Below are 26,105 nucleotides of genomic sequence, written 5' to 3' on the forward strand. Positions count from 1 at the left end.
TGAAAAACAAGCCTCCCACCCCAGGCTTCAGGTGCACATTAGCCTAGTTGCAGGGAAGATCTTTAAAATTTACATTTCCATTACACATATGAAGAAAAACACTAACTGCATCCAGAGAAAGAACTGATAAATAAAAGTATGTATAGAATAAATTTACATATATACACTTATTTGTGTCTAATGGTAGCCATCTCTAGGGTTGGGGTGGGAGGAGGGAAGAAGAAAAAGAAATTTACATGATAATTTTGTTGTATATTTGAAAGGAATAGTAAAGTTGTGCATAGTAGATTTGCAGTTTTATGTCCAATCACCTTTTTTTTTTCATACTACGTTATGGAAATGCTTGTTTTATTCCAAAAATTAATTTTTTTAATTTAAAAAAAAAAAAAAAACCTTGAGATTTCCCTGTAAGAGGGAATTCCCAGGTAAGGAACCTTCCACATCAATTCAGGTCAATGCTTCATCTCCAGCTTGTAGTCTTAAAAGGATTCCCTAGGCAGAGTTCTAAGAGTTAAAAACCTTCACTGGGCATAGAGCTGTTTTGTGTCAGGTCTCAGGAGGGACTGGAGTCCAGCTCTTCCTGGTTCTGAGACAATCTGTCTCTCCTCTACACCATATTGCCTCCTACAAATGTACCCGACTCAAGGTGGCTGGGGGAAGGGAAGTCTCTGATTCTGAGATCCTTGATATAGCAAATTAGAATTCAGTTTATTTTCCCATGGGAATGTTATCCTACATTATAGTTAAGATCAATTATTTTAGTAGTGTTCTTCAATTCAAATGCACTAAAATGATATTTAGCAGCTACTGTTCAATTTTCTCAGAGTACAGTTCCAGACCAGACCTGTGATTCCCAGATGATGAAACTCCCTATACTAACACATTTTCACATCTTCCCTGCAACTTATAGATGCAGAGAATTGTCTAGAACTCTGAGAGGTACAGAATGCCATAAGACAATGTGGATGTTCTCAAAAGATTTGCATTCTAATTCGGAGGAAAGGAATACATGTTTATATAGTATCTCCTATGTGCCAGGCACTATGTTTAGTGCTTTACAAATATCTCTTGTGATCTTCACAACAACCCTGTGGGGTAGGTGCTGTTAATATTCCCTTTTTACAATTGAGGAAACTGAAGCAAACAGAGCTTAAGTGACTTGCCCATGGTCACACAACTAATAAATACATATGAGTCTGCAGTTGAACTGAGGTCTTGCTGTCTCAAAGCCTAGGCCTGCACACTATTCACAATGAGATCTAATTGCCTAATTGGGAGGGGGTGATGCATAATCAAGTACTTATGAGGCAGTAGGTGATAAATATTAAGGAGATACAGCTTTATATACTAGAAAGAGTCCAGGATTTGGAGTAAGATGACAGGTTTGAATCACAGTTTTTCTACTTGAGGTTATGTGATCATGACCAAGTACTTTAGCCTCTATGGATCTCAGTTTATCACCTGTAAAATGAAAGAGTTGGACCATACTCTGGGTGATTTCTAGTGTTCCTTACAGCTTTACAATACTATGAATGATATAAACAAAGAACTGTGAAAAATGTAAGGAAGGGGAGATCATTTAAAGGTAAGTTACTAGAAACAATGTGGATTTGGGGTTATAAAGTGTTCACTATATCTGTGTAAGATAGGTGTGAGTAGAACATGTTTGTTGTTATCGGATAGGATCTGGCACTGAGAGGCAATATAGAGGTCATCTAGTCCAACTTCTCATTTTACAGATTAGGCAACTGAGGCCTAGAGAGGAACAATGACTTGTTCAAGATTCCTTAGCTAGCTCCTGGCAGCTCTTTCTACTACACTATGTTTTCTTATGGGGAGACTCCATGAAAAAAAAAAGTATTTATGAAATGACCTAGTAATCTAACCATTATTTATAATATTATTTCTATTTTAACTCATTTTAAGTTCAAAGGAACTGAATTAAAAAATAGCTTTTGGGACACAGCCTCTTCTAAGTTGGAAATTTCCTATACTTTATTACATAGACAGCCATGACTATGTTTGCTATGCTTCACTAATTGTATCATATTAATAGGAATCAATCCTGCCAAGCTGAGCGGAGAATTACTTTGCCTTTGCCTCTTTAATCTGTATGAAAAATTGATGTTTAGGGTTATCATGTAATGTTTGTGATACTGAAATTTGCAGGTCAGTTTTATTGAGGTGCTCCTTTTTTTTCGTGCTACATTAGGAATGTTAGATAATCTACTTCAAATATGTGTACAGTATTCCTCTACTTGACACCAAGGTTAAGGATAATCCCTTGAGAATTTCAAGGTTGATACCTTTCATAGGCAGAAGATTGGACAAGAAGGAAGCCTATTTTAGGCCTTGTGAATTGTTTTGCTTTTGTTTTTGTTATGGTTGTTTTGAAAGCATTCTTTGTGTTATACTGAGAATTTATTCTTTAAAAGCTGTTTTGATCAATTTTGGTAATTCTGAAAGCCCTGTATAGTATGTGTCATTAGCCAAATTCTTCTTTGGTGCTTAAATTGATACCTTTCTGTGGGTTCTCATTAATTGTATCCAAAGCTAATTGGGCTATAAATATGTAAGATTTCCAATATTTTGGAAATCTGAAGGTCACAGAACGGTCATTGAATTTGTTGTCTTCCTTTTTTATCTCAGAAATCTCCACCACAGGGCCAGTTGGCCTGGGAAGCACTACCACCACCACCAGTACAACCTTGAGGATCACCACAGGAAGCCCAGGGAGGAGTACCACCACGTCCGTGCCAGGGAGAAGGAACAGAAGCACCAGTACCCCATCCCCAGCGGCAGCAGCACCAGACGAAATCACCACTCACCTTCCGCCTGCTTCCTCTCAGCTCCCAGCTCTGGAAGAGAGCTGTGATGCTGTGGAAGCTCGGGAAATCATGTGGTTTAAAACGCGTCAAGGACAGATGGCAAAGCAGCCATGCCCTGCAGGGACAGTCGGTGAGTCCTTTAGAAAGACCTAAGCTAAGGGCCTTACATTCTCTCACTTTAGCTCACTTGTCAAATATTCTCCCTTAGGCTTGCTCAGTGATACATATAGTCAGAGTAATTTCAAAGGGTAGTTGATTAATTATTAAGTCTGATAAATTAAGCTTAACATAATTTCCTAAACCATATAGTCTTGTCCAAAATGCCAAAGATTAGAATTTGCTTAGCATGGGGTGCTATGAATAAATAGGTTAGGGAATAAGAATGACAAACTTGAACAAAACATTGCAAGACATATTACATCTAGTTTCAACCCACATTGGACTTATTTAAAACTTCAAGTAAACTGTGAAAATTATTGAGAAAAAGCCCTACAGAGGACAAATATGTGTCAAGGGATAGATAAGAATTAAAGCCTTTTTTCCAGCTTTTATTTCTGTGATTCATAATATTCCTCAAGGAAGCCATACATTGTGATTTTATTTTTTTTTAAACAAGAAGTGTTCTAACTTTATCACAATGTAGCTGGACCCTGGTGAACTTTGTATTTGATCCACTGCATTTATTTGCATAATTTCACAAGATGTATTATTTAATCAATTAGAAATTAATCAGATATTGGAATGGTAGTATATCATTGTCCATACTTGTGGTTTGTGTCCCCAGATGATAGAAATGAAACCATAATATAGCCAAGTCCTTCTGATATTTCCTGTAACTGAAATTGAGCAGATATGCTCTTTCCCGGATTTGTGTTGTACTTAATTCCATGAAATTTTTGACACAGTAAAAAATGCTTTCTAAATTTAGAGAGTATTATAAAGGGTCTATCATCCTCCTCCTTTTCATCATAATCATTATCCTGTTAGATCAGAGAAATGCTGCTGATATAAAGTATCTATATATTAGAAAAGCATTTGACAAAATCTAAGATATCCTTGAAAAAAGTTGGAAATATGTGGGCTAGAGATGGTCTAATTAAAGGGAGGGATCCTGATTACCTTTGTATCTTCCCTGGTGCCTAGCACAGCAATTCTCATATGTTAGTTAAATGATTGTTAAATGAATAAGTGGATATATGATTTTTAACTCATTTGTATTCAGTAGTGTTTGGACAACTATAGCCAAAAAAAAATGCTGATTGATTTGTGATGTTTTATTTACTACCAAAAAAAAGGAAAGAATACAACCTTAAAGTCTGTCATCCTACAACATAGCTCCTCTTCATGCGATAGAGAAGGAGAGTAAAAAAAAGTACTCAACAAATTCAGAAAGACCTGGGTTCCAACCCAACTTCAGATGCTTATCAGCTGTGTTACCTTGAAAAAGTCATTTAACCTCTCTTGGATTCAATGTTGAGACAATTGGGATAATGATAACTCCAATCTCATACAGTTGCTGTGAACATGAATAAGATAATATATGTAAAGTGCATGAAAATCTTAAAACAACATGCATGCAAGTTATTATCATTATTATAATAATTATTATAAAGCACACAAGAAACCTTGATAGAACGACGGAAATTATTTTCTTCATTGATCATTTAATTATAAAGTGAAGCACAAAACAAGCATATATATATATATACCCTTGCCAAAGGTCTTTGCTTCTGTCGTTCCCTTCTCATCTCTGCTACATAAAATCTGAAACTTCTTTTAAAGAACAACTCACTGTTACCACCTTATGTGACCCCCTTTCCTCATCCCTACCCCCAGTTGCTAATATTCTATAACTTTTCATATTATTTTGAATTTGTTTTCATTTTTGTATATTTGGTATTTACTTATTTGCATTCTTGCATGTTTTTGTATTTGCTTCCACATCCATTACTCCCACCCACACTCCCATTCCATGCAATATAATCTCCCTAATATAGTGTCTTGTTTACAGCAAGAGGTTAATAAATGTTCGTTGAAATGAAAATCCAGCATAAATTCCAAAGGGAGAAATTCCTTAAAGATGGTTAGATTCTACAGCATCTTTATTTTGTAGATGAATTTGTGGTGATTAACCAAGTCCTAGAAACCTAGAGTCTCCTAAATTAGATTAACTAGGATTCAAAATAATTTGAACTAAGGATCCATATAGGAAAATCTAGGTGGATGAAGAGTGTCTGTCTATTCTGTAGAATAGACAGTCCACTGAGGTGGTCATGAGTATCTTAGACAGATACTATAGATGAAGAATGAGTTGGACCCAGAATTAAAAGAAGGAAGAGAGCAGAAAACATTATATTTGTGAAATTATGACATGCTTTCAATGAATTCAATTTCATCTTTAAAACAAAAAGCCTTTTAAAAAATCAATTATGATTACTACTCATATATTACCCACAATTTCTATTTACACAAAAGTATAATGAAAAGATGTATTAGTGTATTAAATATGCTGTAGGATATTTCTAATGCTTACCAATAGGCAAGAAACAGTATAGGAAGTATCACATACTATATGTGCTTGGAAAAGGAAGTGGGTTGGCGGAGGACAAAGATTAGTTATTAGTGAACAGCTTGTGTGCTCCACTCAATGTATTGTTGAGTCCTAGATGCAGTACTGAACACACCACCTTTGGATAATTCATAGGGCAGGATATTTTCATTCAGCACAGGGAAGAATCTACCCAAGACTTTTGGAAAATGGAATGTGATGTCTCATTAGATAATGAGTTCCCTGTCATTAAAAATGCTCAAGCAGAAACTCAATGACCATTTGTCCAGGAGCATGTTGATAAGATTTGTGATGGAGGATTAGACTTAGATGACCTCTTAAAATCCCTTCCCTTTGGAATTCAATGATTCTGAGGTGTGATAGTAGAACAAAGCTACTTTCTTATAAAATTATATGCATAATAGCGCTCAACTTGTGGAATTTTTCAGAAAGTAAGATTTCTGTAACAGATCCCTTTCTAAAAATGGGGAGAAATCCTATGTTCAAAATGTGAATACCATTCTTTTGGCTCTAATTTAAACCCTCAGCAGAATGAGATTATTGAGAACTCAAAAGTAGCATTTTTGAGTACGTAATGAAAAAAGGAAGCACAAATCCATATTTCTGTTATTGTCATAGGTGTGTCTACCTTTCTCTGCTTGGCTCCTGATGGAATTTGGGATCCTCAAGGACCAGATCTCAGCAACTGTTCTTCTCCTTGGGTCAATCACATAACACAGAAGGTAACTCCTACCACTGTACTTCAAGTAATCATGCTTTTGCTAACTGATGCATCATGGTGAGTTACACATGCTGAAAAAATCAAGGAACTCAAAAAATCTGAATAATTTCCTTCCTTATTTCCCTAATTGTTAAAACAATTTTATTGAATTGGGGTGGAGGGGAGGGTTAGGTCCTCAGTAATGAATGACCTGCTAAGAAGTTGCTAACACCTTTTTTGAGATACCCGTTCTTGTTATATGGTGTTACCTGTTGTAATGTAATGCCAAGGAAAGACAACTTCCCAAGGTTCAGAATACCAGCATAGGTGCTCTCCATTTTATTCAGTGACAAACCAAGAACAGAGAAGATCAAAACATGACACCATTCCAAATACAGCATTTACTAAGCCTGATTAAATAATCTCCAAGTACTACCCCACCCCAGGACCTTCCAATCATTCAATCAATTACAAAGTCCCTGTTCTAAATACTTCTCCACCCCTAGGCTATACCTTCATTTGGTCCACCACAAAGCCCCTCTTCTCAAATGGAGATTAGTTTCCAAACATAAGGTCAAAAGTTCCCCACCCCTGGATCACAATTGAATCTACCCCAGAGTTACATCAAGTTTAAACACAGCACTTAATACCCAAATGGAGGTCTTTTCTTCATCTTGACTCGAGGCAAGTTCTCGGCAATCTTAGTTCCTGGGGAGACAAGGCTTAGCAAAGCCACAAGATACATTGCCAGTCCCTTCATGAATTTATCCTCTGTCTGTAGAACAGTCCTAGAACCCCTGAACACATTAGCAAAGCCCTCTCCCAGGATTTCTGTAAACATACAACAAGAAAATCCTTCTTCAGGGCTTCTGAACCAACAGAAAGGCTCCCACACCCTTGCAACAACAGCACTGTCCTTCACCAGTGGACAGTATTCACTCTGTCTGCAGGACAGTCTCCAGACCCCTGCAACAACAGCACTGTCCTTCACCAGTGGACAGTATTCACTCTCTGTCTGCAGGACAGTCTCAGGGCTTCTTAGTGAACAGCCAGGTTCCAGGACTTCTTCAACAAAAGGACTGTCTTTCACCAGTGGACAAATCTGGCAAAACAACATCAGAACAGACAGACAAAGTACCAGCAAAACAGCCATGTCTCCTCAGTCCTTGGCAGCTCAGGGGGCAGGTCTCAAAAGTCCAGGGCAATTCAAAGCGGCCACCAGCAATTCTCTTAGTCTCTCTCTCTCCACGAGGTGCTGCTTCCAAAAAGATCTTCCGCCTCTCTCTTGTCTCTCCAAATCTACGTCACCAGCTCCTCCCAGTTCAGGACTTTCTTTTCACATCAAAAAGTCCATCCCACAGGTGGGATTAACAAGCTCTGGGTTTTAACACAATCAGTTTGAAAACCAAGCCAATACAGGGGAATCTTTAATTGCCATTACTATCACACCTGTTTATACTTGAAGCTTGTAACTTCAAAAGTTATTTATTATAATCACTGATTATAAATAATATATTTTCAGGGCAGCTAGGTGGCACAGTGAATAGAGCATTGACTCTGAGTTCAAATCCGGCCTCTGATGCTTGACACACTTACTAGCCATGTGACTTTAGGCAAGTCACTTAACCCAAATTACCCTCCAAAAAAACAAAAAGCAAAAAAAATAATATACTTTCAAAATAAAATCAACAAGCATTTATTTAACACCTACTATTTGTCAGACAGTGTGTTCAGTGCTGTAGATATTAAAAAAAAGAAAAAATAGTTCTGCTCTCAAGGAGTTCACAGTCTAATAGGGAAGACAGCATATCAACCACTATGTACAAACAAGATATATATAGAATGAGTTGGAGATAATCTCAAAGAGGAGACACACAAGTGTTAAGGAAGACCTGGAAAGGTACAGTTTTAATTGAGACTTGAAGGAAGGCAGGGAAGGCAGAATCCCCAAACAGGGAAGTAAAGCATCTAAGAATGAGGGCTAGCCAGTGAAAACGCATGGAATCTGGAGATGGAATGTTCTGTTCAAGGAACAGTAAGGAAGCCAGAGTTTGTAGAGCATATAGAGGGCCATAAGGTAGGAAGGTGCCAGGTTATGGCGTGATTTAAAAGTCAAACAGAGGATTTCATGTTAGATACTAGGAGTTAATAATAGCGATCACAATGACAACAATAACATGCCTCCCATAGCATTGAGAACTGAAAGTGGAAAATTTCGAGAGATATTTTAAAGCTTCCAAAAAAGAAAAAAAAAAGAAACTTCTGTACGTGTAGCTTGGATAGATAGTGGGATTTTTCACAAAATAGTTCCACTTTTGAAATTTTGTCATTTGATCAATGTTCTTTAGAACCTCATTTATCAGTGTTGAAAGTACATTAATGTATGGCAATAAACTTTTGCAGACTCAATTTAACAGGGCTTATTTGGTTGCAATATGTTGAACATTTTTATTATTAATGCACTATGGGGCTTTGCGCTGATTTCATAACAAACAGAGACCAGATGTGCATTTATACCGAAATTGCTGTGGGATGCATCCTTATTATAGCAATTTATGTGGCTTTATTCACTCCTAATATCAGGAGTCCTTCTATGGAACATTAGTTAGGCTGAATTTCTGAAAGATTTTTTTTTCCAAAAGAAACATTACAAATGATAACCTTACAAGAAACACAGTTTTGCCATTTGCTCTCCTCTCTATTAGTTTTTAACTACCCTCATCCTCAGTGATATACTGTACAATAATCAGTAAATACTCACCCCAGTAGATTATGTAGCAAATGAGCCATAACTGTCTCTTTGCCCTAAATCACAAACAAGAAATAATGCTGAGGACTGTAGTTTCTCTTACACACACACACACACACACACACACACACACACGATATATATATACATATATTGCTATATAACCATCATGATACCTGTTACTATTCAAACCTGGCAGTCTGGATGCAACTCTGGTCCTATTTCAACACTGATCCTGCCACACAGATTGTCCTTTGATTTCATTACAGTGTAGCTCAGACCCCAGGGCGAATAACTCTTGCAGGATGTGATCAGATTAATAGATCAGTAGCGTATTTGGTACCATTAGCAGCTTTGCATTTTTAAAAACTAACCACATGCTTAGCCTAGGGGTTAATATGATTTCAGTCATCATTCACCTAGAAAACTGGATGCTTTCATGCTGCTTCCTGAAAATAGACTTCTAAAAAGAAAAAGAAAATACTTATACTCTTCCAGTTAAGAAAAGAAAAGTATCATAGGACCATAGACTTAGAAGTGGATGGAATTATAGAGACCAACAACAATCTCATTTTGCAAAGGTGGATATTATGGCTTATTGAGGTACAGCGATTTATCTGAGGTGATACTGGGATTAAATAGTAGAGTCAGGACTGGAACCTAGATGCTCTGACTCTAAAGGCTTTTTTGTTTCAAATTGCTGTGCAAAAATTGTTGTATTATATTGGCATACAATAAATAATGATGCCTTATTTTTTTCTCACTATTTTTGTGTGTTATCTCATAGAGAAAAAGTGTTACATATAATGAAAAAGAGCATCTCCCAAAGGGACAAACAACCACCACCCTTTTATTTTATTTTATTTTGCCTTTTGGAGGGCAATGGGGGTTAAGTAACTTTCCCAAGGTTACACGGCGTGTGTGTGTGTGTGTGTGTGTGTGAGGCTGGATCCGAACCCAGGTCCTCTTGACTCTGGGGCCGGCGCTTTACTCACTGTGCCACCTAGCTGCCCCACCACTGCCCTTTTAATCGACAGTTTTGTTTGTCCCATAAATACACCTGGTTCTCCAGAGTCCTTTAGACTTAACAATTTCTTATTACAAGGAACGTTTAATATAGATTTTTCCTTAATCAGAATCTGTCAGATTCATAGATCAAAGATTCATAATGAGTAGATGACTTTTAAAGGTAGCAAAGGATGATAGGATAGCAAAGGATTAAATGTAGCAAGTATTTTGGAAATTTCAAGAACCTTATATATCAAATAGTCTAATTATCTCATTTGACAGATGAGAAACCAAGATTGAAAAGGGAAAAGACAAGCCCAAGTTCACAGTTATTTGTATTCAGTTATTCTGTCTTCAATTGTTCTCTATTTTGGGGAAGAAATTTCTTCCCCACTCTTTCTAACTTGACAGTGACTTCCTTGAAGGCAGGAGAACCAATTAGTACTCTGTAACTGGGCAAATCCTGTCCTTCTGGTTCACTTGTGGCATAAATACATTATACATTGAAGTATTGTCAAACTTATCATGTTGAAATGAAAGTTTGAGTCAGGTGCACATTTAAAGAATAGCAAGTGAACTGAGCTAAAACTTTTCACTGGCATCTTGGGGCCTAACCTATTTGCCATTATGAATGTAAATATAAATGGAAATTTCTGTTCATCATTTTTGTATATTGGTTAAAATAATGAGATTCTGGACAGTGACGGCCCCTCCATATTTGTCTTAGTGGTCTTCCTTTCCCCTTTCCCTCCTATCTACTTACGACAAACCACCACCCCCAAAACCCACTACAGGCTTTCTTTTGCCTTCATGCCATCTCCACATTGAAACTTCTCACTTCATTTAATGATTTGTGGTCAAGTGGCCTTGCATAAATATCACTGTTACCATTATTGTCTAACTTATTGATGTCTAAGGGTGGGGACTTTTAAATAAGGATATTTGGGTATAAGCTTCCCTTCAAATTAGGTCATTTGTTTGACTACTGAGTCCATTTGTATGTAGAATCAGGGCATCCATAAAATATTTTTTCTTGTACATTCCTTGAATTTGGAGAAAGAATAAACTTGAATTATCTATAAAGAAGATATATTCAGTCTGTCTTTACTACAACAACATGCAGTTTCCTTTCTTCCTATGCCACATATGATGCTTAGGAATTTTGAAATTTTGCTCTCATTCCTGAATTTTTGGAGAAAGTAAGATGAGAGATGCAAAGCATATTAACATATTGCAGGTTAAGAAGTAGGAGGGGGTATTTGACCTGGAGCTACAGAATGAATTCTGTTCTTAAATTTGCCTCATTTATTTAACTTGGTGTAGATTCAGAATTCTGTGAAGTTTAGTGTTTGGGGAAATGATTCACTTTCAATCTAGTATCTGTTTATTGTGTATCAAATGTGAGCATAACACTATACTACATGCTGAGGGAGGTAGAAAATAAGTAAGATAGGGTCCTTGACATAAAATTTAAAATTTAATAGGAAAGATAATTATAGTATACTGTGCAAAGTTCATAAGAGAGATACAAAGTGTTATGAGAATTCAGAAAAATTGAAAGGACAATCTGGGGCATCAAATAAAGCTTTCCCAAAGAGAAAGTATTAGCCTAGGGAAAGACACCAAAATCATTTAAGCCCTTCCCAACTGCAAGAGACAAAAGCATTTTGCTGTTGATTTAATAACTTGGGCTGAGATTGATGGCAAAATAGATGTATTCTTTCAAGGAAATGGCAGTGCTGCACTTAAGTACTTTGAATAACTCCTTAATGAATTCTTTTGGCACCCAGATTAGGATTTTTATATAATAAATGTCATGAAATGTCAAAGCTTTATTTCAAAGAAAATTGTTTTTGGCTCCTGTCTGGGCTTAAATATGTAAATAATATCAATCTCTGTCATAATTAGTATGCTTAACTAAAGCTTATGGTTTTACCCCTATTTTAAAAAGATTATTTATTCAAGGCCTAGTTATAACACCACTATTTAAACTAGACAGTGATTTGCTAATCTACACAAAACCCTACACTTTTTTCAATACTTATGCTTTATTTTCTTAGAAATAAATTTAACAGATTTGAGTAACTGAAGTTAGAAATAGTCTTCAATGGACTCTTTGGTTGAAAGATTTATATAGATATTTCTATTATCACCCTTTCTCTTATGTGTATACCTCACATATACCCAGGAACTAAGTTCAGTCATCACTTTGATATAAAAATGCCTCTACTCAAAGCAAAACCCAAGACTTAAGCTAGCATTCATTCTTTAGAATTGAAGTATGAACAGAAAGTGACATGTTTGTTGCTTGTTTTTCTCTACTTCACAGATTTTTAGAATGTTAGCACTCGAAGAGACCTTTTATCATTTAGTCCAGTCGTATTAGTTTGCTACATTCAGTTCCTGGCCTCAAGGCTAAGCAAGATTTGAGCCCTCTTTATTTACAAGGTCATTAAAAAAATCACCTGGAGATCAGTATTTCATTTTTTTATTTAATATTATTTTCTCCTTTTTGCTGTTGATCAATTAAAAAAAAGATTGCTTCTTAATATGATATGAAGGCTAGGAAAAATCATTTTTAAGTATCGGTATTTTTCTCTTAAGAAACTGTATAATGCCATATCTAGTTCATGTTATTGTGATTTTCTTCTAGGGTAGTCAGGAACAAGTGTTCTTATTAATGTTCCACAAGCTAGAATATTCAAGGTGCAAGGGACAATACTGATGAAGGTCTAGAAGTCTGAATTCCTGAATTTCATCCCAAGTACCTTCTAATTTAATGCAGTCTAACTCCATGGAGCCAAGCATTGTATCTTTATATTAGACAACACTGAATTTCTAAAATATTTTGAAGTATTTTCAGATTCTAATCAAGTAACAAGGGTTATTAAGCACTTCTGTGTCAGGTATGTTTATAATTACAGACATTAAAAAGACAAAAGTCCCTCCCCTCAAGGAATTTACAATCTCTCCAGAGATGACACACACATAAGCAATCATATATAACATATATACAAAATTAATGCAATGTCAGTTTGGCAGAGAGTGTATTAATCCATCAACAACATTTTTCAGTACCTACAAAACCAGGTACTTCTCAGACATTTTGGTATTGATGAGTCCATGATGTGGATGTTGAAGTAGAAAGACATTAATGGTAACTATGATAGGAAAAGAAATCACAAAAGGCTGTAGATTGGGAGGAGGGTGCTGCTGATATAGCACCTGATTTACCCTGATGATGGGGTACATGGGAGGAGAGAGATCATGTAACTATTTAGACAAGATATGAACCCAGGTCCTCCTGACTTTTAGGCCAGTATGACTGTCTTAACTAATATGGCACACTGCCTTTTTTTTTTTTTTTTGCTTTATGGAGGGCAATTGGGGTTAAGTGACTTGCCCAAAGTCACACGGCTAGTAAGTGTGTCAAGTGTCTGAGGCCAGATTTGAACTCAGGTCCTCCTGACTCCAGGGCCGGTGCTCTATTCACTGCGCCACTTAGCCGCCCCCAGCACACTGCGTTTCAATCCATATTTGTATCATGAAAAAGCTTGTCTTGCTAGTACAAATATTTTATTTTTATTAGCAGTCTTATTATTTAACATAACTACTTAAACAAACAATTATATTTAACTTTTCGTAAGGGAGTTAACTTAGCCTTTTTTTTTCCCCTCCATTGTCATTTTCCTTACTGGGATAATTGACAGCTGTTTATAATAAATACTTCAGGGGAAAATTCCAAAATTATACATAAACAAAAATTAAATAGTAACCATTTCCAGTAATGTTTTCCATATTTCTTTGTTTTGCAAATTATTTTGCCTTTCATGAAACTCCCTGTTTAGACATAACAAAAAATAATACTTCCACTTATATTCTTGAATTATATGAGAAGTAAAAACAATACCTACTTTGAATTTTTTGAATGTACATCATTCCCTCATGTGTAATGCTACAAAGTTATCTTCATTTAGATGTTGTTGTCATCTTGATCAGGTCTATATGGACAATTATTCACCATACTTTAGTAGCCTCTAAATATGATAAATTTAACTTTTAACTATTTGACTGCTTTGGTTACCTCTAAACACATAGTGACTAAACTAGACTTCAAATATTTTAACAACCTCCAACATTTCAGTGAATCTATGGTACAATCACTATGGGTACTAGTTTAGATGATATAGATCCAATTCCATCCATGACCTCCTGTCATTGCCATTTTGCCATTCGACCACAGCAGGTTCACTGACTTCCTAAAAGTTCTTTTGACATTGAATAGCACACTGGTTATTCTACAATTTTTGGTCAGATTAGGTTGGTTTATCTATAGGGCACCCAAGGGTCCACTTAAAGAGGTGTGATATAGTTTAATGAAAATACCTGGACTGAGTCAGAATATTCGATATTTACTTTAGCTCCATTAATGCTAGATATATAACTCTAGGCAAGTCACTTAATCTCTGATTGCTTCAATTTCCTCATCTGTAAAATGGGGATAACAAATCACACCTACTTCCCAGGATTGCTGAGAGAATAAAATAAACTATATAAAGCACTTCACAAAAGTTAGTACTATATAAGTGCTAGCTATCGTTATGGACAGCTAGATGGCATTGTAAATAAAGTTCTGGGCCTAGAGTCAGGAAAACTCATCTTCCTTAGTTCAAATCTGACCTCAGACACTTGTTAGCTATGTGATCCTGGACAAGTCCCTTAACTCTATTTGCCTGTTTCCTCATCTGTAAAATGATCTGGAGGAGGAAATGACAAACCACTTCAGTACCTTTGCCAAGAAAACCCCAAATGAGGTCACAAAGAATAGGACATGACTGAAACAACTAAACAGTGTTGTCTTGAGGGGAAACTGCTAACAGGTGTCAAGCCACTTAAACTTTCATTGACTTAAGTGACTTTGTAATACTCTTAAAAAGCAGATGAGTTGCTGATCTCATTTGATGGAAGTTTTCCCAATATAAGTTTCCCTACTGGGATGCAGTCATAAAACAATTTCACTTCTCCCTGCATCCACCCTAAAATAACAACAAAAAAAAAAGTATACACATCTACACACATGAGAATATATAAACACATAATATTTGTGGGGGTTTTTCCTCTCTTTGATTTATAGTTCAAATCCACAGAGGAGAGGAAGCACAAATATGTACAAATATTTCTATCTATAATTTACATGCTTTATTTGGAAAAAGTCACTGAAAGAAGCCTTAGAGAAGATCATACTCTGACACAACTAACAAATCTCTTTCCATTTTCTCCTGTTTTCAAAACTAGTTGAAGTCTGGTGAGACAGCGGCTAACATAGCCAGGGAGCTTGCTGAGCAGACCAGAAATCAATTGAATGCTGGGGATATCACCTACTCAGTCCGTGCAATGGATCAATTGGTAGGCTTGCTGGATGTTCAGCTTCGAAACCTGACTCCTGGTGGAAAAGACAGTGCAGCCCGGAGCTTAAACAAGGTAAGCAGTAAAGATGAAGAATGAGGGATGAGGTGAAGCTAAAACAGGCCAGTCTTTCCCTCTTGGTAAATGAATAGCTTCTTCCAGTGGAATCAGGGTATGCCCACTAGTGTCAGCACAATTTAGTGATTTGATTTATAGAGATTATATATATATATATATTTCCTTTTGGTCAAAAAACACTAAAAATTCTTTAAAAGAAAAGAAAAACAAAATAAAATTTCTATACTACTTCATAGTACTTTAAAGATATATCTCTTTTTTCATGAGACAGAACTATATTTGTTTTTACCTAATATTGGAGGATAAGGTGAACATGAATGAAAGTAATTTAGAATTAAGTACCTCTATTTGTTTTAGTCTATTGCTTCCCTTCCTTAGCTAATATTAAAACTAAAAAGCAACACAAATGACAGGTGAGCATCCAAATCATCAAAAAGGAAAGCAGTAATAAAAGAGAGGAGAGCAAAGAAAGAAAATGGTCTGTCTATAAACCCTGAATCAGTGGAAGAGTTAAATTTAAAGTAGGCCATATGTTGGTTTGAAAAACTATGCATACATACACACTGATATGCATATATATGTGTGTGTTTGTGTATGTATCTCCTACTTTAATTGTGAGGAATCTTTTTTTCCTTTAAGAGACACAAGGAATTTTAGATTGTTCTTAATTTTTAGTATGCTATACGTGTTTAGATTTATTATTTATGAAGATTTTTCTTCATTAAAATTTTAAAAGTATATGTAGCATTAATAGTAACATTATTAGCATTATTAGATCATCACTCTCTAGAGACTACCAATAAATTTGTAGGTTGAAAAACAAATTGTTCAAATTATGTTTGGACAGAAAGATATGTTAAATGACCAGGTAAAATGCTAAGTATAAGAAGAAATGGAATTTATTGAAACTACATAATCTCAAGAGGTGAATAAACAGTCCTCCTGTTGAAAGTATTTCAGATTTGTTCCCTTCAGATGTCATGTGTTCACTGAATGGTGCACATGAGACAGTAGACAGGAAAGTTATTTGTACTAAATTTTAGTTGCTAAAAGATAATGACAGTCTTTCTGTTTAAGAAAATAAGAAGTTGGCAATAACAGACTTAAGTCTCTACTGTAAAATTCCCAAAGATGAATGCACCCCTTTAGAATGAAAAATGGCTAAGCAGACTGGTTCTTCAACTCACTATTATTCAGTGCCATATTGAAGGAAAGGTCTCATCAAGATAGAAGGAAATAAAGATTAATTGCTCACCACAGATCAGTCAGATAATTTTATGACAAATAATGTTTGTGTTGAAAAGTCAGTCTCAGAAGACAAATATTGTTCATGTATTTGACATAGATTATTGTTAGAGGTTATTCTCTGTTGAGCATCAATTTTTTGTTTCTTTTTTCTTTTTTTTTTAATAGTCATTCTCTTAATAGTATATAAATCCACAGAAATCCATCAAATTTGTGAATGCTGGAAATTTAATGTATTCTTGCCTAGGCTGACTTGATGTTATTTAATGAATATTGCTGCCAGCAATTGTTATAATAATACACTGGAAGTAGTCATTCGTATTAATGTTACATATCCATAACATGACTTGTTACAGCAATACTGCTTATCTTTATTTAAAATGATGTTGATGTCTGACAATATCAGGTAAAGCTGGTAATTAATGTCACATTCTAACTGGCTCCAGCTAATCAGCTTTCCTATTCTGAATATCAAATAACGACATAACAGGCAAATTTTCATTTGTGAAGCTTTTTTATGTTCTTATTATTTTCCATTTGGCTCTTTTCAGTTGTATGATGTGGTTTGTCATACGTTAATTTGCATGATGAGCTAAACAGTTGGGGTCCGTGAGGTTGTTCACATGCTTGCTGGCTTGCTCTCATTTCTTGTGGTCTCCACCGCTCTCTTAAGCAGTAGTATCCTATTAGGTTTGCAAAGGCAACTCAGTACAAATCAATTGCATTCAGCATTGAAATTCCAGAGTGTTTGGAGGGAAGAAGGACTGCAAAATAGTGATTCGAGTCACTGATCCAAATGACAGCCCCTGTAATTTACTTACACTCATTCTTTAGAGGAGCAAATGCTCTATGAACAGTTAAGAATGCATGAATTAAAGTGGGAAGAAGAGCTTAGAACACAAAAGGCATCAGAGTAGCTGCTTCTTAAAGCCTGATAATTTCCTTCTTCAATAATCTGGGCTTCTTAGGAATTGGAGAAATCAGGGTAGATGAGGAAGGAAATAGCTTACAAAATTTTTTGCTGTATTATTTTGCTAGGTTAAATAGTATCCCTTATACTTTTATGTTATCACTTAAAAGCTTATTAAATGTAAAAATAGTTACTTTTGATTTTGTCTGGAAAAATATCGATCTCTGTGCCTAAAATATGCTTCTTATTAAACAAAATTTCTAATGTATAATTCTCTTTTCTGGGTGGAGGGATTAGAAGAAATGATGATAAATTCAGTGTCACATAAAGAAATAACAAGTCTTTCAACATGAAATGGCTTGTCCCTTTGTGTTTTGTCCTCATGATGACATTGTCATAACTGGATATCCATCTGTAAAATTTTCACTTGCCATACACACAAAATATATAGTACTCATTCAGAATGGGGTATAGGTATGACCTCCTAGTTTAGGATGTATATTGTCTATACATTTTCTATAGCATACCTGAGAAATGGGCTCCAAACATTCAACATAAATTGTTTCACTTTGTCTTTTGTTCTGTCATTCACAACTAACTCTGATATGAAATATATAACTTCAATCTAGTAACACACACTTATTTTACTAAGTCCCACTAATATGTTGCAATATTTCTTGTCATACCTAATAGCTTGACACTATAAGTTATCAGCTTGAATCATTTTGAAAGGGTTCTTAGCCACCATTTGCTAAATCATTGCTATATTTCGCTGCTGCTTAGCTGTCACACTCTTCTAGAAAGTAGTTCACAAATAAATTTTGTTTAGATGTGTTCTTTTAAATTTTTTTCTTGTTTTCTTCTATCACTAACTTATTTTTTCTATTCTGTGTTTAACCTGCTGTCTTTATGGAATCAGCTTCAGAAAAGAGAGCGCTCTTGCAGAGCCTATGTCCAGGTACTTTCAGTGTTTTTATAAATGTGTTAAATTGTTGACTTGTCTCTGGTGTTAGTATTGTATATCTGCAGCTGATAAAATATGTGTAAATGGCTGCAACCCAGTAAACCTAGGGTTCCATTGAAGGGGAGAAATATAAAGTATATGCGAGAGACTCATGATATAAATGAGTTTGAGGGGAGGGGAAGGGGGAAGACTGTATTTTGTAGAACAAAGATATGCAGAATAAAAGGAAGATGCAATCAGAAATGGGAGTATTACTACCTATGCTGTGAGGTGAGTTGGAATACTTATTCCAAGGCCTGAATTCTTCAGGAAGGTGGGGATGGAATCATGGATTTATTGGATAGCATCTATTGGGAAGGCACATGATAAAAATAATGAAAGAAGGTGGTAACAAAGATATTAATAACTATCATTTATATAGCGCCTTTAAGGTTTGCAAAGAACCCTATAAACTATTAGCTCATTTTATCCTCACAACAAACCCTGGGAGGTTACTGCTATTATTATTCCTCTTTTATACATCAGGTAACTGAAGTAAGCAGAGCTAAAGTGACTTGCCTAGGGTCACATAGCCACTAAATGTATGAGGTTATATTTGAAATCAGATCTACCTGTCACTAGGTCCAGAGTTCTATCCTAAAAAAATACAGATCAAGACTAAAGATCCTATGGCCCTATTCTGAATTAGAATTGAGTAGTGCTTGAGGTTTTGTTTTTTTTTTCCCCCAACACTCTTATCTCTTCCCATGATAAAGCATTGAACTTGCTATGACTAGAAATGGTGGTGTATGTCTGCATCATTCATATGTATATGTCATTATATATGTATGTATGTATACTGTCACTTGGTGTCAAGGAAATAGGAAATCCAGATAATAATAAAATGGTTTCCTCTATTAATTGTTCTCAGAAAATGCTAATTTGCACAATTCCCACATAAGCACTATTCTCTTGCCTTCTTTAAATTTCCTCCAGATTCTTCTGTCTTTTCAAATTTCTTATGTGTTGGCTTGGCCCTAGGTGCTATATAATTTCATCTGTAAAGAGTAGAAAACCATTAGATTTTATTCAGTATTGATAGAATATTAATATACTTTTCCTTTTTATAGTGAGACCATATTTTATATTTTAGTGTGAAAGGAAAGTAATTAAAATGTCAATCTTATTTCTTTTTCAACTTTTCTCTTCTTTTATTTTTTTCCTTCTTTCTATCTAAAGTTACCCAGTCTTCTAACATGAGGCCCTTAGACAAGGAAATTTGACCTATGGACACTTCATGAAATATATAGAAAAGGGAAAACATAGAAGACACTGAAGTACTTGTAGGCCAAGTTAGAGACTTGGGAGACATACCAGGTTTTAATTATTGAAAATTGTGAATGTGAAATGCACGGGTCATTTGGTAATTGACTTTGTTTTTCTATATTTTTTACTTAAAATTATTTTTGTGTTACTTACCACTAATATGTTCAGCTCTTTGTGATATATGAATTGGAGGCATTTTAAGTAATTAATCTTTCAGTATTTAAAGTCTATGAAGTAGATTGTCATTTAAATATGAGTCTTTAAAGGAAATTAAGAAAATAGTCTATTTAGTGACTGCTTTCCTGGTGTTACAATTGATTACAAATAAAGATTTTGATTGTTTACTAAACATCTGACAGAATTGGATAATATTCATGAAATGGAAATATTGTGTTTTACTTATAGATGGTAATGAGTTTTGTTACTTTTATCATTGAATATGATTTCATAAAAATACAGAATTAATATCTTAGAGATTTGCTTCTTAAAACAATGAAACAAGTTTGTGAAACATTTTAGTTGAGTATTTCACATCTTGAACTAATCTATAAACTAAGCATGAAATTAACCTTTATTGCATAATAAAGGATATTCATGTACAAATTTTTTTTTAACTAAAATGTAAAATTAAGGCATTTTTACAAGGTGGTGGCAATCAGTGACAATGAAGTTTATTTTCAACTAGATTTTTGACACTCAAATATATAATATTCAGGGATTCAATATCAAATTTTTAAATTGTCTAGGTTCCTTTAAATTGTCTTACTCTTACAGTTTGGAGTTAGGAAGACTCATCTTCCTGAATTCAAATTTGACCTCAAACACTAGCTGTGTGACCCTGAGCAAGTTGCTTGACCCTATTTGCCTCAGTATCCTCATCTATAAAATGATCTGGAGAAAGAAATGGCAAATCACTCTACTTTCTTTTCAAAGAAAACCCCAAATGGGGTCTCAAAGAGTGAGCCATGACTGAAAGACCGCTGAACAACAATAATACTCTTACAGTTTAACTTTTGTTAATTTCACTGTTTCTGGGAAAAGAAACAGAGGTAAAAACCAAATTAGTTAATATAGGCATTATTCAAGATGGTAAATGTAGTTCTGCCTAGTAGCATTTTCCAGAGAGGAGAAACTGATTGATATCTGACACAATTAGATACTATTAACATGCCTTGAGAACATTTCCTGTGTGGTGACTCATTATAGAAGAGGGACTTTTACACAAAAGAATACAAAGGGACCTTATATGGTTAAATCTATTGAAAGTAAACCCATGATGTTGATGGAAAAGTAATCTTTTGTCTCTAAGATGACTCAGAAGCATTGAATGTTATGTTGTGTAAGTCTGAGAAATAGGTGTTTGGGAATTCATGGGTTTCTCACATGATTGAATGTTTTTGCTACAGGGATGGGGAATACATTATCCTACTGAAGCCAATTGACCCATGGAAGAATTTTAAAATCATTCAAGGGAAACAAGGAACTACACAGCAATCTAATTTAGTTCCAAAGGGTCTCCCCCCAGCCCCCATTTCTGATATTTTAAGATACAGAAAGGTAATTAAGACTGATTTTTTTAATTAAGGACTGAGCCCATAGAATTATTTTTTATAAATGCATATTTTAAAATAATCTATTCAAAAACATTTATTAAGCTCTTACTGTACTGTATGCTGGGGATATCCCTTTTAGCTACTTAAAACAGATAAAATTTTACTCCTCAACATACACGCCCTCTTTGCTAATTTCTTTATGTAAATTCTCCATACAGGGCTTCAAGTTCTTTTAGTATTTTTTAGATACTTATGCAACATTCAGGTTGTCTGTCTGATATCCCTCACTCCAACTTAATGGAGAGCTCATCTACTTTTTTTAGTTCTCTTTATTTTTTTTTTTTTTTGTCCTTTTGAAGGGGCAAGGCAGAGCAATTAGTGTTAAGTGACTTGCTCAAGGTCACATAGCTAGTGAGTATCAAGTGTCTGAGGTTAGATTTGAAATCGAGTCCTCTTGACTCCAGGGCCAGTGCCCTATTCACTGTGCCACCTAGCTGCCCCCATTCACTATATCTTTTATGCCACTTGTGCACAGAAGTCATCCTTGGTAATATTTTATAGTTGACTTAGGTACGTTTGCCTTTTCATTCCTTTTTAAGTTACCTATAAGGGAGTCAAGTGTGGTAGAGTGGAAAGAAGATTATATACTTGGAGGACCTAGATTCTTAATACTTGTATACACTTAATAAAGTAACTTTAGTGTTCCAGGCCTCAGTTTCCACATGTGCAAACAAGTCTTCATTAAGCATCTATGTGTCTGCCTAGTAGCATTTTTTGTTTATCATTTATTGTAGTTACTAGACCAACAAATGCAAAATAAAACAGTCCCTGACTTAAAGTATAAAAAATATCATAAAGGAGAAAATAATGTGTGTGTACATTTAGGTATAGACAAAACAGGTACAAGTTAGCCAAGGAAAATACTAGCTTCTGGGGGAACTAAGAAAGGTCTCATGTGGAAAGTGATATTTGATCTGAGTCTTGAAGTAGGCAGAAGTAGGAAGAGAATCCATTACACACAGTAAAGATAGCTAATACAAAAACACATGGAGGTAGGAGGTGAAGTGTTATCCATGAAGAACAACAAGAAGCTCATTTTAGGAAGACCATATAAATGGATGAAGAGGATTAATGGGTGACAAATTGGGAAAGTTAGAAAGAAGGCAGTTTGTTGAGAGCTTTACATGCCACACAGAGGAATTTATAGTTCATCCCAAAAGTAATAGGGAGCCACTTTAATTTATTGAGTAGGGGGGAAGACATGGTGTAATGTAATGCCAAGCAAAAGGCAACTTCCCAAGGTTCAAAATACCAGCATAGGTGCTCTCCATTTTATTCAGTGACAAAGTAAGAACAGAGAAGATCAAAATATGACATCATTCAAAATACAGCATTTACTAAGTGTGATTAAATAATCTCCAATGCTACCCTACCCCAGGACCTCCCAATCATTCAATCAATTACAAAGTCCCTGTTCTAAATACTACTCCACCCCTAGGCTGTACCTTCATTTAGTCCATCACAAATCCCCTCTTCTCAAATGGAGATTAGTTTCCAATCATAAGTAAAGTACATTCATTTGTTGAATCATAGAACACAAAAAGGTCAAAAGTTCCCCACCCCTGGATCATAATTGAATCTACCCCAGAGTTACAACAAGTTTAAGCACAGCACTTAATACCCAAATGGAGGTCTTTTTTTCATCTTGCCAGGAGGCAAGTTCTCAGCAATCTTTGTTCCTGGGGAGACAAAGCTTAGCAAGGCCACAAGATACATTGCCAGTCTCTTCATTAATTCATCCTCAGTCTGCAGAACAGTCCTAGGACCCCTGAAAACATTAGCAAAACCCTCTCCCAGGATTTCTGTAAACATACAACAAGAAAATCCTTCTTCAGGGATTCAGAGCCAACAGCAAGGTTCCAAGAATTCTGCAACAACAGCACTGTCCTTCACCAGCGGACAGCATTCACTCTCTGTCTGCAGAACAGTCTCAGGAGCTCTTAACCAACAGCTAGGTTCCAGAATTTCTGCAACAACAGGACTGTCTTTCACCAGTGGACAAATCTGGCAAAACAACATCAAAACAGACAAAGTACCAGCAAAACAGCCATGTCTCCTCAGTCCTTGGCAGCTCCGGGGGCAGGTCTCAAAAGTCCAGGGCAATACAAGGTGGCCCTCAGCAATCCTCTCAGTCTCTCTCTGCCTCCAAAGGTGCTGCTTCCAAAAAGTTCTTCTGCCTCTCTCGTCTCTCCAAATCTATGTCACCAGCTCCTCCCAGTTCAGCACTCTTTTTTGACGTCAACAAGTCCATCCCACAGGTGGGATTAACAAACTCTGGATTTTAACATAATCTATTTGAAAACCAAGCCAATACAGGGGGATCTTTATATTCCATTCCTATCACACATGGTCAAAGGTGTGCTTTAGGACACTCCCTTTGGTGTCTATGTGGAGGATAAATTGGAGTGAGAAGAAATTTTAAGCAGAGAGAACAGTAGCCATGTCCAAAGTATAGACAAGACGTAATAATAGAACTGCAATAGCTTTGTGAGGGGAAAGAAGGAGGTTTATGTGAGAGATATGGATAGAGGTAGAAATGACAAGATGTAGTAACTAAATGTGTACAGTGAGTGTGATTTGGGAATCAAAGACAACACCAAAAAAGTCCATCTATTGACTGACAGAATGATAGTACTTTTGACAGAAGTAAGAGATGTTTGGGAGTAGGGTTGGCTTAGGGGGAAGAAGAATAACCCCTATTTGGGACATGTGGAGTTTGAGATGCCTATCCCTTTCTAACTAATAAGGAGTTGGTAATGTGGGGCTGTAACTCAAAAAAGAGTCTAGAGCTGTATCTTGGTATCAACTGCCAGGAGATGATAATTATGTCCATAAGAAATTATAAAGTGGCTAAGTAAAAGAGTGTAGAGAGACAATAAAATATATATCAGACCAAGTAATTTCTAATCCCCTTCTACTTCTAAAACCAATTATCTTCTTATTATTATTATTTATATTCATCACAAACTGTGACATCTTGACCTGAAACCATATAATCTTGCTAGGAAAATGATGGTGTAATATATAACATATGTATAATATTATAATGTACAAATAATTATATATGTACATATATATTTGTGTGCATATGTATATACATACTAATTTAATAAATAGCCCATCCACCTGCTAGTCTTAATCTGGATAACACATTTTTCATCCACTTTGGATAGTTAAATCAATGTCTTTTTAATTACGGTGGATTGCATCAAGGAAGCTTTATTGTGTTATTCAGTTCAGCATATGATGACATATACATTACATATGATGTAATCTGTGGATGGTAGCATTTAGGAAATCTTACCATCAACAGGTAATCATTCTATTTGGACTTTGCAAAAGATCGTCTCAGTGATATTGGTGATTGCATTATATGACTATATGTCTCCTTGCTTTTTGCTATTTGATGTTGGTACTCAGAGGATCAAAAAATAATTTTCCCCATAATTGTATCTGTAATAGAATATTTACCTAGGCTGGATACATACCTAATTTGAAGAAAGATTATGAACTGGCATTCTGTCTTTTTTTTTTTTTGTAAAAAAAAGTCAACAAATAACAAACACAATAGGATCTTATATTCTCTCAACTTCTCAGTTAATTGTGTCTGTGAATATCTGGTCCAGTTTAGGAAACTGTCTATGAAAACTTGTATTTCCTTTTTTTTGTATTTTGATGACATATACCCTGGATTCATAAGTAGATCTTTGTCATGCAAATATTATAGAAATGCAAAGGCCCACGGGGTTTTAGCTACTGATGTATCCTTCTTTTCTCGCTTACACACAAGTATCATTTATGATCTTTTTATGTCCATTTGAAATCTTCACTTCTTTGACATATCTCAAAAACCAATCCATGATCAGTACTATTAAAACTGTCACCTTCAACATGGATTTCTTTAGTATGTATTTAGGGTGATTCATTTCTTCTTCCTGAATTATTCTTAAGTGTCATTACCACTTCCTCATATTTAGTATTCTGATGTTATCATTTGAATGTGTTGGTAAAACTATAAATATTTTCAGAATCACATGATTTGGCTGACTTTCATAGGCAGGCTATCCTGAAGGCTTGTTTTCTCTTCTACTTATTTTCATTGTTTGTTTATTGTTGTAAAGAGATTATACTTTAATCTTTTATTACTCATAGTTCCCTTGACTTTCTACTTAGCAAAAAATACCTGTAGTTACTAGCTAAGATGGTTTTTAGGCCTTGTCACCATAGAATGTGGTAGTTTTTCATTTTTTGAACTTCTCTGTGATGTGGCACAAGGGATAAAGTTCTGGCCTCTGGAGTAGGGAGGACCTGAGTTCAACTCTGGTCTCAGACACTGACTAGCTGTGTGACCCTGGGCAAGTCACTTAACCCAGTTTATCTCAGTTTCTTATTTGTGAAATAAGCTGGAAAAAAAAAATGACAAACCACTTCAGTATCTTTGCCGGGAAAATCCCAAAAGGAGTCCTGGAGAGTTGGACATGGCTGAAACAACTCAACAACAAGAACAAGATCACAAGTCACCCAAAGGGCAACAAAGAAATGGATGGTGGATGTAAAGAAGCAACAGTATATTACCAAAGAAGAATTATATACTAGTGGCATAATGTATATTACCAACATGATGCATAACTGGGAAAAAGGGGTTGAGTAGGGAAGAGTGAGGGTAACTGATGAACAGCTCACATAATTCAGTGGGATATAAGCTATAGCAACAGACCTAGAGAACGGTC

The 26,105-nt window shown here is 35.5% G+C and overlaps 1 protein-coding gene across 7 annotated transcripts in view; it reads left to right on the top strand.

Moving 5' to 3' along the window:
• Positions 1-26,105, top strand: part of ADGRL3 (adhesion G protein-coupled receptor L3) — a 1,002,012-nt gene that overhangs the window by 795,993 nt on the left and 179,914 nt on the right. For 5 of the 7 annotated variants that reach the window (XM_069105304.1, XM_069105298.1, XM_069105299.1 and 2 more), the window contains 4 exons: positions 2,650-2,958; positions 6,016-6,119; positions 15,150-15,335; positions 18,413-18,451. In XM_069105304.1, the coding sequence (XP_068961405.1) occupies positions 2,650-2,958; positions 6,016-6,119; positions 15,150-15,335; positions 18,413-18,451 (638 nt within the window). The remainder of the gene's footprint in view (positions 1-2,649; positions 2,959-6,015; positions 6,120-15,149; positions 15,336-18,412; positions 18,452-26,105) is intronic. The other 2 variants (XM_069105300.1, XM_069105301.1) reach the window with 1 other exon arrangement.

The sequence above is a fragment of the Petaurus breviceps genome, unplaced genomic scaffold (assembly GCF_028583685.1).
Source record: "Petaurus breviceps papuanus isolate PSGF00001 unplaced genomic scaffold, PetGlider_PUasm1.0 76, whole genome shotgun sequence".
NCBI lineage: Eukaryota > Metazoa > Chordata > Mammalia > Diprotodontia > Petauridae > Petaurus > Petaurus breviceps.